Source organism: Microtus pennsylvanicus, chromosome 12 (assembly GCF_037038515.1).
Source record: "Microtus pennsylvanicus isolate mMicPen1 chromosome 12, mMicPen1.hap1, whole genome shotgun sequence".
Lineage (NCBI taxonomy): Eukaryota > Metazoa > Chordata > Mammalia > Rodentia > Cricetidae > Microtus > Microtus pennsylvanicus.
Window position 1 is genome coordinate 4,865,016 of NC_134590.1, and position 14,338 is coordinate 4,879,353.

The window sequence follows — 14,338 nt, forward strand, 5'->3', positions numbered from 1 at the left end:
GCAGAAAGACAGGAGAACATCACAGCAGTCTCTCACCACCCAGCAGAAACCCCGGACAGCCATAAGGTAGGTCCCAGGCCTTCTCCTCGGTTGTTCCCACCACAGGCATTTTAGATCACGGGTAAGCAGTAGCTGAGGCTCATGCATTAGGACGATGTCTGGCATGAGGTGCCGAGACATCCATGCTCAAGACCACAGTCTTACTCTTCCAGTTACTCCCCATTCTGGACAGCACAGCATCTGCACTCACGGCCTGTTCTGCTGTCCTCCCTTTCCCAGGGGGTCAAGGAGCACGGGGGCAGCCTGTCCCTGAACAAGGGGTCTTGGAGGGCTCTGAGTATGAGGGAATGGCAGCCCGAGTTCCAGAGCCAGATTCTCAGGGAGTGGGGTTAGGCAGCGCATGCCGGCTTGCTAGTGTAATGTGTGTGATGTAAGCCTCGGAGCTGGTTCTGCTGGGTCAGTGTGCTCTGGTGTAGCTGGCTGTACTTCAGCCAACCCTGCAAGCACTTAACCCCAACACTTGGCAGACCAGCTGCATCTAGCTGAGCGAGGATGACCTGAAACGTGGCTGCTGTCAGCTTCTCGTCTCATAGGTGGCTGGACACCTGTGGTTACTGCCATGCCTGTTGTTTTTATTGTCCAAGCTAAGGATCTTAATATCTCATTTGATTATTTAAAATAATTTTCTGTTTTCTGTTGGGTGTACTCCATTTCTGATTTTTACTAGACAGTGGTCAGCTAACATGCTAAGCCTGTGCCCTTGTACCTGTGAATGTTGGCGGGCCTGACAACAGGGAATAAATAGAGGAGTAAGTGGTCTCTTTACAGGTTAAACAAAGACATGCTTTGAGGTATGACTGCGGGCAGAGGAACAGTGTGCTCAGATGGTGAGTGAGTGCACAGAACGAGGCGTGAAGCATCCAGAGGGGCCTCCCAGGGCTCCTCACGTTCACACCAGGATGTGCTGTAAACAACTGAAATTATGAGTGGAAAATACATTTTTTCAAGATAGGCTTCTCTATGACTGTCCTGGAACTCACTCTGTAGACCAGGCTGGCCTCAGATTCCCAGAGATCCACCTGCCTCTGCCTCCCGAGTGCTGGGATTACAGGTGTGCCCCACCGCCACCTGGCTAAAATTTTTAAAATGAGGTCTCTGTCTGTGTCACGTAGGCTGACATTGAAAACCAGGGCTCAGGGGATGCACTTGCCACCACCTGCCATCAAGCTGGGACTATCATTGCACTGAACTCAACCTCTTGTGCATTAATTCAAGACACATTTTGGGGCTCCTTGTGTGGTTCTCCCATTTAGTGATTAAAGTCATACTTTACTATACTGACACTCGGACTTTCTAAACAAATTGCCATTGTCTTTCACTGTTTTGTGTAACTAATTGCTTTTTTGATGTTTGAGTAAATGTTTTACTCCTACAGAGTATAACTCATTTCCTCGATCCCCAAGTGAACTATGACCTTACAGTGCTGTTAAATGTCTATGTAAGAGACTGTTGCAGCCGCACAAAATGCTTTTGTAAGTGATAAAATTGAGAATTTTCTTTGTTGCTTTTGTTTCTCTATGACTGATTTTAAAAAGTATTTAGTATCTAATCCGTGCTGTATTGGTGAGGGATGTTTCAGGGGTTTCCGACCAGGCTTTGGGGGATAGGAGATTACAGGCACACAGAGATGGAAGACATTGGAGTGAGGGAAAGCCAGCCCAGTGGAAGGGTGTATGAAGAGCCTGTGGAAGCATACCATCTCAAAGTCCAATTGCAAACTCTAAGTGGAGGGATAGTAGACTACAGGAAATACGAAAGAGAGAAGTGTACTGGAGGCTCATAGACTAAGTGGAGATTGGAGAGGATGGGGAGGGGAGGAGGGGGCAGGAGCAGTGGGTGAATGGTGGGGAGGGGGCAGGAGCAGTGGGTGAATGGTGGGGAGGGGGCAGGAGCAGTGGGTGAATGATGGGGAGGGGGCAGGAGCAGTGGGTGAATGATGGGGAGGGGAGGAGGGGGCAGGAGCAGTGGGTGAATGATGGGGAGGGGAGGAGGGGGCAGGAGCAGTGGGTGAATGGTGGGAAGGGGAGGAGGGGGCAGGAGCAGTGGGTGAATGGTGGGAAGGGGAGGAGGGGGCAGGAGCAGTGGGTGAATGATGGGGAGAAGGGGGCAGGAGCAGTGGGTGAATGATGGGGAGAAGGGGGCAGGAGCAGTGGGTGAATGATGGGGAGAAGGGGGCAGGAACAGTGGGTGAATGATGGGGAGAAGGGGGCAGGAGCAGTGGGTGAATGATGGGGAGGGGAGAAGGCAGGAGCAGTGGGTGAATGATGGACAGGATGGGGAGGGGAGGAAGGGACAGGAGTGAACTAAGCCAAACTAAAGCTGTATGAAAAGGCCTTATAGAAACGCACTACGCAGCTAATTTTAAAATATAACTTAAAATGTTTGAGTGGAATTATCCTGCATAGGTGGATGATTCAGCTCCAAAAAGAAAACCACAGTGCAAGGCACAAGATGCTCCCACTGAGTCACTGTCAGGGCATTGGAGGCTCCCAAACAGAGCAGGTAGTGGCCATGCCCTCTGGCTACCCACCGTTTGCTTTTCCTTTACTTAGCCTGTGCACATGCATGTGTTGCTTGGTGGGGCATTTACCATAGTAACGGGAAACAAAACAAACTTAATTTGTTGACACCAGTTTTACATATAAAATATTGGTGAATATTAATTACACATTTTTCCTTGGTCTCTGAGTTTAAAATGTGTGTGTGTATATTTCTGGAGAGTCTAATGTTTCATGTAATTTTTTGTATAGCAAACTAGGGACTTATTCTCTTTGGCTATTTGAAATTTCATATTCCTTTTCCGTGTGTATGTATGTTGTATATATATATACACTAAAGTTTGACTGTTGTCCACTTTAAGCAGTATATTTTGAAATGCCTGCCTGCCATAGCAGTTCTGTTGCCTGGGACTTTGTTGAGCTGGGTTTTGTCTATTTGCAATTCTGGGAATCAGACCTAGGACCCTGCTTCCTCTCCTAGTGAGCCTCATCTTCACCCTTGGGTTCTGAGACAAGAACTCTGTACTGCAAGCTGACCTGGACTGTGGGACGCCACCTCAGCCTCTCGGCAGCTGAGTTGGTGTTCACACCATGCCCAGCTCGGAACGGTCTTGGGCTCCACAGATTTGTAGCTGTTTCAGATACTGCCTTAGTTCCCTCGTTCTCCCCTGCTGTTGAAGTGGGCAGAACTGTACCAGTTGTAGCTGGTTCCTCAGGGAGCACCTAGGACTCTAGTTCCCCTTCCTAGTGAGTCAGCCGACTATGTACATTGAACGGGTTTTATGTCTTGGTTGCTTGGGCAGCGTGGGGGAGGGTACTGACGGAATTCAGAAATGTTACCAGTGTTATCTCCCAGAACCCCTTCTGTTTTAGTTTTTTGGCTTTTGAGACGGCAAAAATTTCTCTCAGGTTAGTCTTGAGTTTATTACATAGCTCAGGGCAGCCTTGAACCTGCCACAGTCCTGCCTCAGCATTCCCAGGACTTAGATAGAGGTGGGTACCATCACATAGAACTGTTAAGGCCCTGACCTGTAAGGTGGTCTCAGCAGTGTGGCTATCCCCCCGGAATCCAGAATGAAAAGCACTCTTGCCTTGAGTGAAGACTCACCGTTCTCGCGCTCAGCACCACATTCTCGTGGGGTCTGCTGACTGTCCTAGAATGAGCATCTTCAGATGCAGGCTCTCACTGTAGCCCTGGCTGGTCTGGAACGCACTCTTCAGACCAAGCAATCCTCGAACTCACCTGTATGCCTCCAGAGGCCTGAGATTAAAGTTGTGTGCCATCACCCCCACCTTGAGTGAACTTTGGTCAAATACTTACCACCCTTAAAGTTTCTTGAGTGAATTTGATGATTAAAAAAAAAAAAATTAGGCCCAGTCTGGTGACTTGGTGCAGATAACCCGTCACTGCACGAGGTTTTCTTTCCCCTGAATGTGTCGGTTTGTAAAATGTTACATTGTACCTTAGGTTTAGGAAGCTAACAGTATCCATTTTAAGTAGCAGCGGTGCGCTGAGGTGCGGTGAGTCATCAGAAGTGACTCAGGCGGACCAGGAAGGAATTCTGACTGGAACTTTATAACTGTTTCAGAATGAGTGGTACTAATAACAAACAGCAAAGCCTTTCCCCTGGCGCCCTCTCTCTCCCCACCCAGCTGCCGGCCACCAGCAGTGGAACCAGAGGCAGGACCGACTGGGTCACTTGGGTCCTAGCAGCAGCACCATGTCTTCCCTCGTTTCCTAGTCCCTGGTCTAGTGCAGGGCTTTGAGGTCAGCTCTCGGACACTTTGGTAACTGTGTACTGACTTGGTGACACTACAGAACTGAGCCAGTTCTTCCTAATTCAGACTTGAAACGCTTCATCACCTCCCCGAGGTACCCCAAGCCTTCCCTTTTCTGGGCAGTGGCCAGTCATCTATAAATATGTCACATTAATGCAGTGTGGTCTTGACTCATGTTTATGAGGTCTGCCTCATGCACAGTCACACGTGTTCCAAACGGTCTTCCATTACATGCACACAGCACATCTCACTGGCACCATGGCGGCTCTCTGAGCAGTGCCATTGTGTGGGTGAATACTGTGTTTTCTTACCTGTGCTTCTACGAGTAGAATTGCTGGGGTTTGAGTAACTTGTTTTTAACTTTTTAAAACCCTGATACACTGCTGTGTCAAGTGGTTATGCCATATTCCACCAGAAAAGAAATTCTCAGTTCTCTTAATCCCCCCCCCCCCCCCCCCCCGCGTTGTTACTTTTGATTATTTCATTCTACAAGCTGTGAAATGTCATTGTGGTTAAAGCCAAAGGAAACATTTGCCATCTAGTGGCCAATTCTGCACATTACATCTGGGAAACTGGCCCTAGTGAGAAGCCTAACTTCAAAACGGGCTTGTTAAAATTTGTATTTATTTTGTGGTTTTCTTTCTGTTAGCATACTAAGAACAACCTGAGCCCTTGTTTAAAATGGTCCCTTCTTTTCCACTATTGACAACTCAGATGATAGACTGGTAGCTTTTTATTAGGGGCAGCCCAGGAACAGGGAAGGGGGTTTAAAGCGTTTATCCAGAGGAGCCACGTGGTCTTTACAGCTAAACTAGAACTGTCTGGGAATGTGTTTCCAGGCCCACACTCCCGTCTGTCAGAAGGGCAAAGGCCTCCATTATGAGAGCCTTGGTGTCTCTCCTGAGTCTCAGCTTCAGCAGAGTGTAGTCTGCCGGGAAACCACACCTGTTCAGAGCCCTGCTCCTAAAACCAAACAGCTGGAACATAGACCTCCAATGAACCTGAGTACTGAAATCGCTCTGGTGGGCCCTAGACAGAGGTCTCTGCAGGTAACGCAAACTCCCACAGCATCTAAATACTCACCAAGACAGCGCTAAGGGTGGTGTAGTGCCAGAGCATTGCCTGGGCCATGCCCCTCACCGTACTCCGACACACCGGCCACAGAAAATGCACAGTATGGTTGCAGCCATGCTTAAAAACCTACTCACGCCCTGGAGGGCAGCGGGGGACTTCTGCAGTGGCGCCGTGGTTGTACTGCAGGTAAAACTCTGAGATGTGTGCCGCTTACCTGCACTTGCACGCAGAATGGTCAGTATGGGGACACTGCACTTGTTTGTTCTGTTTCCTGTATGGACCGGGGACGGACACATCTTTGCACTCCGTAATTCACTTCGAGAATTTACCCAACAAGTAGTCTGATGTTTCCTCACGTGCTTTGTTTCAGGGCTATTCACGGGCGTTTCCTTTATACCAGTCGTTCTCAGCCTTCCTGATGCTGTCTGTCTCTCTCTCTCTCTCTCTCTCTCTCTCTCTCTCTCTCTCTCTCTCTCTCTCTCTCTCTCTCTCTCTCTCTCACATACACCCCGGCCACAAAGTCCTTTTCATTGCTACTTCATAACTATAATTTTGCTACTGTCATGGATCGTAATACAAATACTTTGAGAGAGATAGGTTTGGCAAAGGATCACTACCCACAGGTTGAGAGTCACTGCTTTGTGAGTCTCGGCGCCTAAGAGACGGCTGGTGAAGGTACAGCCCCTGCCGACATCTAAGGTCGTACACGTCTCTGTGATATAAATATCACACGGAGGACTGTCCTTGATGGCTCATCTCTCAAGGCCCGCTTCAGCTGAGATCTGTGTCAACAGCACAGGCTCCCACTTCCCACACCAACACTACTCGCCTTGCTTGCTCCACGGGTCTGTGTCATCAAGACTAAGAGGAGGAAAATTGAAAATGGGGTTAAACCAATCTCCATGGCCTTCTTAGTCTGATGGAGTAGAAAGCACATGAACGACAAGACCAGAGAGGTTAAGTCACACATCCAAAGCCACAGAGCTAGAGAGCTGAGGTTCAAATCCAAGAAGTCAGAGCCGGAGTCTTGGTGCGGTGTTTCCTTAGGGCCAGACGGCCTCCCGTCCTTCAGCGCTGGCTGAGGACTCCACAAGCTTGTCTGCTACAGCAAACTGAAGCGTGTGACATGGCATTCTTTCCTCCTTTCCTCATATCAACAATCTGAACGCACCGTGGATGCAGCGGAAGTCGTGGGAGCGTGAGAGACAACGCTGACTGGAGCTGGCAGCTTCGCAGGCTGCCTGGTGTGGCCATTTGTGGCAGCAGTGGGAAGGCGAGGCAGGAGGACCTGTGAGCCCGAGCTTGGCCTTGGTGTCAGACAGGCCCTGGCCCAACAAACAAACAAGCGTCACCATATTCGAGCAAAATAAAAACCACAGTTTCAACTCCAATGATTTCTCTAAATTTTTATTAAATATTTTTTCTACAGTTTGATCTCGTGGAAAGACTGTGAAGATGAACAAGTCAATTACATTTAAAACAGCATTTAATCCTCAATACAGAGAAGAACAAAATATCTGTGGCACATTATCTTTGGAAAGATCTTTTGCAGATTTTCTTTAAAAAAAAAAATTCTCACAGATCATGTCTGCCTCTTTCAAAGGATTCTACAAGGCAGCTAAATTTTATTCACAAAAGCCCCAAGTTTGCAGTCTCATTGCTGAAGCTGATAAAAATGTGGTGTTTCCCATTGTTGCTCTCCATCTTCACCGGGAGCAGAGGCTCCCCAGCCTGCACAGACCCATCGTGTCAGTGACGGCTGGCACAGTATTCCATGGCAATCAAAGGAAAACAAACCAGTGATTTGCAGTATCACCTGGGCAACCTATTCCTTTTTAAAGCAATTTTAATAATATCAAGATTTGACTTTCCTCTAACATTATAAGAAAGAAAATATATAATATATAATATAATATATAATGGTAATAAATAAAAAAGGCAACCCTGCTCAGGTATCATCCAAAACATGATCACATTCAGAAAAAATTAAAACAAGATTCGGAACAGACATGCACACACCCCAGCATGAGATTGTGAGGGTGTGCAGTATTAGCAATACACGTCGTGGCCTGAACAAAAGGCAAACTTAATACTGCCTGTATTGAGTATTGCTAAAACACCTAGGCAAAGCGAGTTCATCTTTCTCAGGTCAACCACGGTGCGGCCCAGCAATGCAGCGTGGCCTGCGTGTCAGTGGCCTTATTCCAGTGTCTGTCCTATGGACAGATGTAGCAATATCCAGGCTCGCAGGGAGTTCTAGGCTTCCTTCCCGTCCTCTGGCTCCCTCTTAGGTAGGGAAAGAGGCACTTTGGTCATCACAGTGACAGCAATGTGGGACGCACAGTGGAACAGAATATAGTGTGTCATTCACCCCTAGGAAGCTCACAGCCGCCTGAAGAAATGTGCTTGTCAATCATCATTAGAAGGGCATGGCCACAGGTGACTGTTCTCAGTGGGAAGCCAGCATGACTGGACTGCACACTGGAGGACCACCTGGCAGAAATACCACTTACAGAATTTGAAGGAAAACCCCAACACCGTGCCCTTCTGCCCTTTAACATCCCTTAAGGCACAGGAAACATCCTCACACCCATTATTTCCAAATAGACCAAAACCAACAGAAGGAGGCAGGGAGAAGGAGGCATCCAAACGGAACCTACCCTCCCCACAGCTGCAGAGCAGTTGGCTCATTCTCAGTGAGAAAAACCTACACTTCTGTGTCTCTAAAAGGAGCCTGGAATATTCTCAGGAGATTTAAATACTTCTAAGCAGCGGGAAAGAATGAACAACGAAGTGGTGGATTGGTAGTGTTGGGAAAGGTAGATCACCAAGAGGAGGGATTTGCAGGGGGCATGGAAAGAGTTTAGATATTTTTGTAAAGCCCAACTCATTTACCTTAAGATGCACAGACCTCAGACTTGACAAAACAGCAAAGTAAACATCAGCCCTTGAAGCCGTGGCAAAACAAAGAGCATCACTTGAGAAGCTGTTTGGTCAACAAAGGCACAAATGCGTCTAGACGAATCTCATCCTCTGCATCGGGACCGTAGCTGTGCAGCACACAGCACTTTCTAAGCAGGAATCCTAAGGCTGAGGTCCTGTCCCTAACATGAATACATAAGGTGTCAGTTAAGGCACATTGTCAATCAGGACGGGGAAGAGCCCACTCTAAGCGTCCTAAGACCTAGAATTAGAGCACAGAGGGGTGGGTGGGGTCCTTTCTGTCCAGAGGATGCACTTGCCGTGCAGTCCCTGCTCCCACGGGGCCTGCCCTCTTGGCACCGTGAAGGAGAGCGACAGGATTTTTTATGATCTAGAAGGGCTTCTACATGTATGGCCATCCACACCCGTTGTAAGGCAAAGGCAAGACTGCCCTTCACTCTCCAACACGCTGCTTCCCTCACCAGGAAGTATATACTCTTCTATGGTTATAGCATCACACGTTCAAGAGGTTCATTTTATAGTCCTTCCGGATGAATCGCCTTGGGAAAGGGCTGCCCTGGGGAATTGTAAGCATATAGTGAAAAGTGCAAATTGTTTACATGATCTTCAGGTTTCTACAGTGAGCAGCAACAGCACTCATTGGCTCATCGGCCACTGTGTTCCCTCTCTTTCTCATCTACACACCAAATTGCTACAAACAGGTCTGTCCAAACTCATTAGTTTTCAAGGTACAAATGAAACTGGAGTATAGAGAATTGAGAAAACACATCCAGTACAAAGGACGAGGCGGCCCGCTCTTCCTGCACTGGCTGAGCGTGTTCAGTCAAGGGGCACAGTGGGCCACTGGTGGGACACACATGCTTTGGCAACATCTGTCTAGACTAGAACCGGTCACAACTGACGGGCAGCTCGTTTCCACGGTACAGCAAGGGATACAGACAGCCGTGGGAGAAGGGAAAAGAGCCGTATGAGACTACACAAGCCAGACTCTGCTCGAGAGGGGACGGGGACGACTGACCACGTGCTCAGTGAACAAGAACTTTACAGGAAACATTAATAAAAAGAACTGCTCCGTTGGTCTCAGCCTGTGCTCAGAGACGCACAGGGTAGCCATTTCTCTGGCTCCATCCAAAGCAGGCTGAGAGGCCGAGGGTGTCGCACCAACACCTGGCACCACATCCACCTGTAGCCCCTGTGTGGATTTACCAAGGTAAGAAAGTCGTCCCCCACCCCAGGGACCTCAGGCTCCCTCACTAAGATGGGTCTTCCATCTCCACTCATCTCTAGATACAAACACACAGCAAGGCTGGTAGCAAGTGGAGATGGGTGGGAAGGGAGAGGGGGAGGGGAAAACAGTCATAACACGTGCATATTCTACTTTCTGCAGGGGTAGAGAATTGGCTTTTAAAACCGCTACGCTCAAGAGCATTCCAGTACTCACTTGTGACTCTCAGTGAAAGGCCTGTGCTTATGGGCAGGTGTGAAGTCCGTGTGTGCTCTCACTCTGTCGACGTGGACTTGATTAATGGGGGCGGGTATGGCTGGGGAAGGTCACAGGTCTTCAGTATCCAATCACTGTACCTGAGAAGTCTGGACTGAGGGTGTGTGGTAGTGGATTCCCAAACCCCAAATCTCCATATCCTTTCGGGGAGGCAGTATCCCCTGGATAATCAAAGGGCTTTGGAAGGTTGAGTTTTGCTATAAATATAAAATAATTTGTAGCAGAAAAATACAGCTTCTGTAGGAAGACCTCGCTTTCATTGACTGAGGACAAGGAGTTCCATGGCGCTGTCAGCACCGGGGACTCTGACAGATGAGGAAGTCCGTGCCTCCCGCCCAAGGCAAACAACAGTGGCTCCCTTTGCCCACATGCACCACGGTGCTGCTTAGCCAGTCACTTTCCAGGAGTGTGGTGGCGGGAGGCAGGGAGTGCAGGACTACCTGGGATGTGGGGAAGACCATAAGATGGATCCTGGATCTAGGACAGACCCGAGGAGGCCAGAGCTAGACAGTGCAGGACTCTAGGCACTGGGGACGGGGGCGGCGGGGGAGGGCGGCCCCTTCAATCCTCTAAATGATGACACTGTCATCAGAGCCACTGTTCACTGCAGGAAGTAGCACAGTGGAGCTTCACGACTTCTGCTTTACAGGTGGCCATCACAATTTATTAAACAATATTTTCTTTAAAACTTGAAAAGAAAAAATATATCCATAAAACCCTTCACCAAAAATTATTATTTGAAAAAAAATTCCTTCTGGAAGTGAACTTATGTGGCCACTGAGATGACAGGAATCTGCCGTGGACCAGAAACTGCTTCTCGTCCTTTCCTCTGCAAATTGTATCCTATTGTTCAAACAAACAGAAAAACAAACAAACAAACAAACAGAAATGTTGCTAGACCATCCATGTGCCAGCTAGGCTCCATTGCACTTCTGTCCTTCCGTTAGGAAAGGCAGATCATTTCCCACCGTCCGCTCTGCTAACCAGCATCCAACCGATGGCCACACAGCTCCTGTGAGTTTGAGCGGGCAAGCATTCTGGCCATCTCATGGTGTTTCACTTCTTGAGTGTGCCATCCCAGTCGGACAGCTGTCTACACTGATCAAGGCTTCCAATTGTGCAAAGACATTCCAAGGCATCGAGTAATCCCAGCCTGTACTAGGGAGTTTTGGGAGCTTGTCTCAGCCGCTGCAGACCTTGTCTTGTGTAGTGCACCAGGTCCACCAGGCTGCTGTTGAGGGCCAAGATACGCACCTTTGTGCTGAGCTGAGCAAAGAAGTCTGCAATCAAATCCAAATCCAACATGAGTAAATACTTGTACAGATCAAATTACAATGAAAACAAAGTCTGGAGGTCGTATACCCACAGCATCCTGTGGCTTGCCTAGCATGAATCTGTGAGTGGCTAATTCTTGACAGCCCTCCCTTCTGAGTAAAACCCGGAACTCACACCTAGAACAGTGGTTCAGGTGTCCAACTGGTGAGCCATGAGCAACGGGTGCATGAGAGGAGAGGGGACAGTTTGCCAAGAAGGCAAAGAGGCTGTGGGGAAATCGAGAGCTCCGGCGCCGGCCATCTTCTTCCACTGGGCACTTGTATATTCACTTTCCCTGACTCAAGCCTGGATGGAGTTCCCGGCCCTTCCCAATTAGGTCTCAGGGATGTTTGCTAAGCTGTATGTCTTCGATTGTAGCTAGACTAGCCATCTTAATGAATGCTGGAAACACACAAACTCAGCCCTGGGGCCGTGCCGCTCCATCCCAACTGTGCTGAGCCATGGGACAGCCGGAGCACAGCTCGCTCCGCTCTGCTCTTTCGCTAACATTTCAGTTCAGGCTGAAACAACAATGCCAACATCCGTGAGGAGGCAGAGTGCTAAAGGCGGAGATCTAGCCTCAGAATCTAGCTCACACCACAGACCTCAAGGAAGATCTGGAACTTGGTTATGAAGCAGAGCAGAGGGACTAGGAAAAGAGACTGCCCGTCTCTTTTGCTTCGTGAGAGGGAATGTAAAGCTGGACCGAAACACCTCCTACCCGCATGCCATACTGGCTGCCGCCACCGAGCCCCTTACCTTTATTCTTCTTTGTAAGGGCCTCTGCCTGATCCCACAGATCAAAGGCCTTAAGGACGTGGGCTGTGAAGTTGACATAGGCGGAGGTCATGTTCTGGATGGTGACTGGGGTACTGATGGTGGCCGTCACCCCACTGCTCCCCATGCTGCCAACACTTGACTGGGACCCCACAGAGCTGGCAGGAGAAGGCATTGGGGAGAGGGGAGACGGAACGCCTGTGCTCCTGCAAGGATGGAGAGAGAGAGACTTGGTTAATTGCACAAACGTGCAGATCACAGACCAGCCTCTAGACTGCAGTCTAAATTTCAGGGTGTGTGCCCCAAAACAGTAATCACTGCTAAAGTCACTCCTACAAGTTCAAAGGCACATCTGGAAGACTGACCTGGGTTCCCACCACGCTCTTCTGGACTCAGACTTCGTCTTCTGTGACTCCCTCCCTCATCCCTCTGCCGAGCTAGACACTAAATCGAGGCCTCACGCATGGTAGGCAGGAGCCTCTGAGCTCAGACCTGACTCTCAGACCCGTGGAGCCACCCAGAGCCACCGCCTGAATCACTTACTATACCTTTCTCTTTCTTTCCCTGGTCACAGCACCATAAAGGTGAACTGCATGCCTGGTTCCGAAAACAACTCCTGGGTCAGTAACACAGATCAAACAGACCAGCAGCAGGCTGGGCACAGTGACTGGGGTTCAGGAGCCCCACGACCTCTCCTCCTGTTCCTGGCTGATGGCCTGGTCCTACAAGTTTACATGCTTCAGTTGGGTCAGAGGACGGAAAAGCTCCATCACGTAAGCATGACAAAAGATGGAAAGACGGGTCAGGCAGACACTGCCATGCGGTCAGAGCTGCCCAGAGCGGCGGTCACTGCTGCATCCTGGCAGTGCGAGGGTTATTATGAAGCCACCCTAGCTAAATCACATGACTGACAGCATATGCCCTTGGTCTAGGCTCCATTAGGAATTTTTTTAATGGAACATTTCACAAACGTGTGTGCCATCCTTGCAAAGGGGCTATGCTAATCTTCTCTGTATTGTTCCGACTTTAGTATATGTGCTGCCCAAAAGAGCAAAGGACATTCTGTAAGAGGCCGTTTGAAGACCCTCCCTTTCTGATTGCTACAAATGGGTCTGTATTATATTAAATGCTCTCTAAAAGCAAGGCCCAGAAGAAACAGGACTCCGTGACGGACAAGAAACCAAACACGGGTGCAGTTCTATATGCGCTTGGGCGGTGGGACAGAACGAGCACAAATTTGGGGGCCAGCCTGGGTTATAGAGTGAGTTCCTGTCTTAGACAACAAATTGCACTGGGCAGGACCATGAGAGACACATTCCAACACTCACCTGCCAGCACAAGCGAGCGGTTTCTGTTCACAGAGTGTGTGCTGGCAGCAATAGGGGAATCTTGCGTAGAAAAAGACACGTGTGGGGAATCCTCAGAAGGCCAGTACTGGCTGCAATTTTAGGCAACCCACTGGGAATCTTGGGACTTACTCTGTACCCTGTATGTTATTACATCAGCCTAAACGGCTTCGGTTTAGGGAGCCAGTGCACATGAGGGCCAACTACACGATTTCTGAAGAACCCGAAGTCACATGCACATCAAGCGGCACACAAGCAAGAGGTGAATGACACGGCTGGGCATTGTTTAGCCATACTTAACACTTGCCTTGCCATGCACGGAGAAGGTGCCTGGGCCACTTTGGAAGAACTCTTGAAGTGGTCACTAAGCGTGCGAGAATACTTCATTACTACGTCCTTTTTACAGCGAAACATCGCCATATTCACCAGGGACTGGCAACGCAAACTGCGAACAAAACCAGAGGTTACTCTGAACTGTGGTGACCTCAAGGCCACAGCTCCTGCCTTGAGAGGCTCTGCCAAGCAGCGCTTGTGAGCACGCTGGGTTCTCCCCTCGGGCACAACACTGCACGGCACATTGCCACGCTGGAAACAAGTGCACAAACATCGCTTGAGTCCTGAGACCAGAGCAGCCCCCCAGGGGGCAGAAGAGCACGGCAGACACCATTTCCTGATGACCATGGTCACGTTCACCTGCCTCCTGCCACCATTTTCATTTTAAGAAAATAAATTTAGAGCCAGTTGTGGTGGAGCACACCTTTAATCCCAGCACTGGCAAGGCAGAGGCAGGTGCATCTCTATGTAGACCAAGCTGGTCTCAAACTCAAGGGTTCCAGGACAGTCAGAGTTATATAGAGACCTTGTCTCAAAAAAAAAATTTTAGATAAAGTTTAATCAAAGGAAAGTGCTATTTATATAACGAATCAAATTTTACACACCATAAAACAGCAAATATCTTTTCTTGTGCTGGCGCCGTGGTATCTGAGAAGGGTTTTAGTGACATTGTGAACCTGCAGGGAGACAAAAGTGTCTGAGATTAAACAGGT

General features: G+C 49.0%; 1 protein-coding gene and 1 non-coding gene across 7 annotated transcripts in view; both read right to left on the reverse strand.

Annotated features, from left to right (window-relative positions):
• Positions 1 to 10,495: 10,495 nt before the first annotated feature.
• Positions 10,496 to 14,338, reverse strand: part of Aff1 (ALF transcription elongation factor 1) — a 151,326-nt gene continuing 147,483 nt past the window's right edge. For 4 of the 6 annotated variants that reach the window (XM_075943943.1, XM_075943944.1, XM_075943942.1 and 1 more), the window contains 4 exons: positions 14,231 to 14,302; positions 13,600 to 13,737; positions 11,929 to 12,152; positions 10,501 to 11,135 (listed from right to left, as the gene is read on the reverse strand). In XM_075943943.1, the coding sequence (XP_075800058.1) occupies positions 11,014 to 11,135; positions 11,929 to 12,152; positions 13,600 to 13,737; positions 14,231 to 14,302 (556 nt within the window). In that variant the 3' untranslated portion in view covers positions 10,501 to 11,013. Of the gene's footprint in view, positions 11,136 to 11,928; positions 12,153 to 13,599; positions 13,738 to 14,230; positions 14,303 to 14,338 lie in introns of all 6 variants that reach the window. The other 2 variants (XM_075943945.1, XM_075943941.1) reach the window with 2 other exon arrangements.
• LOC142833250 (U6 spliceosomal RNA) lies at positions 12,894 to 13,000 on the reverse strand. The gene has a single exon (XR_012907379.1). It is a non-coding gene; the product is annotated as a U6 spliceosomal RNA (small nuclear RNA).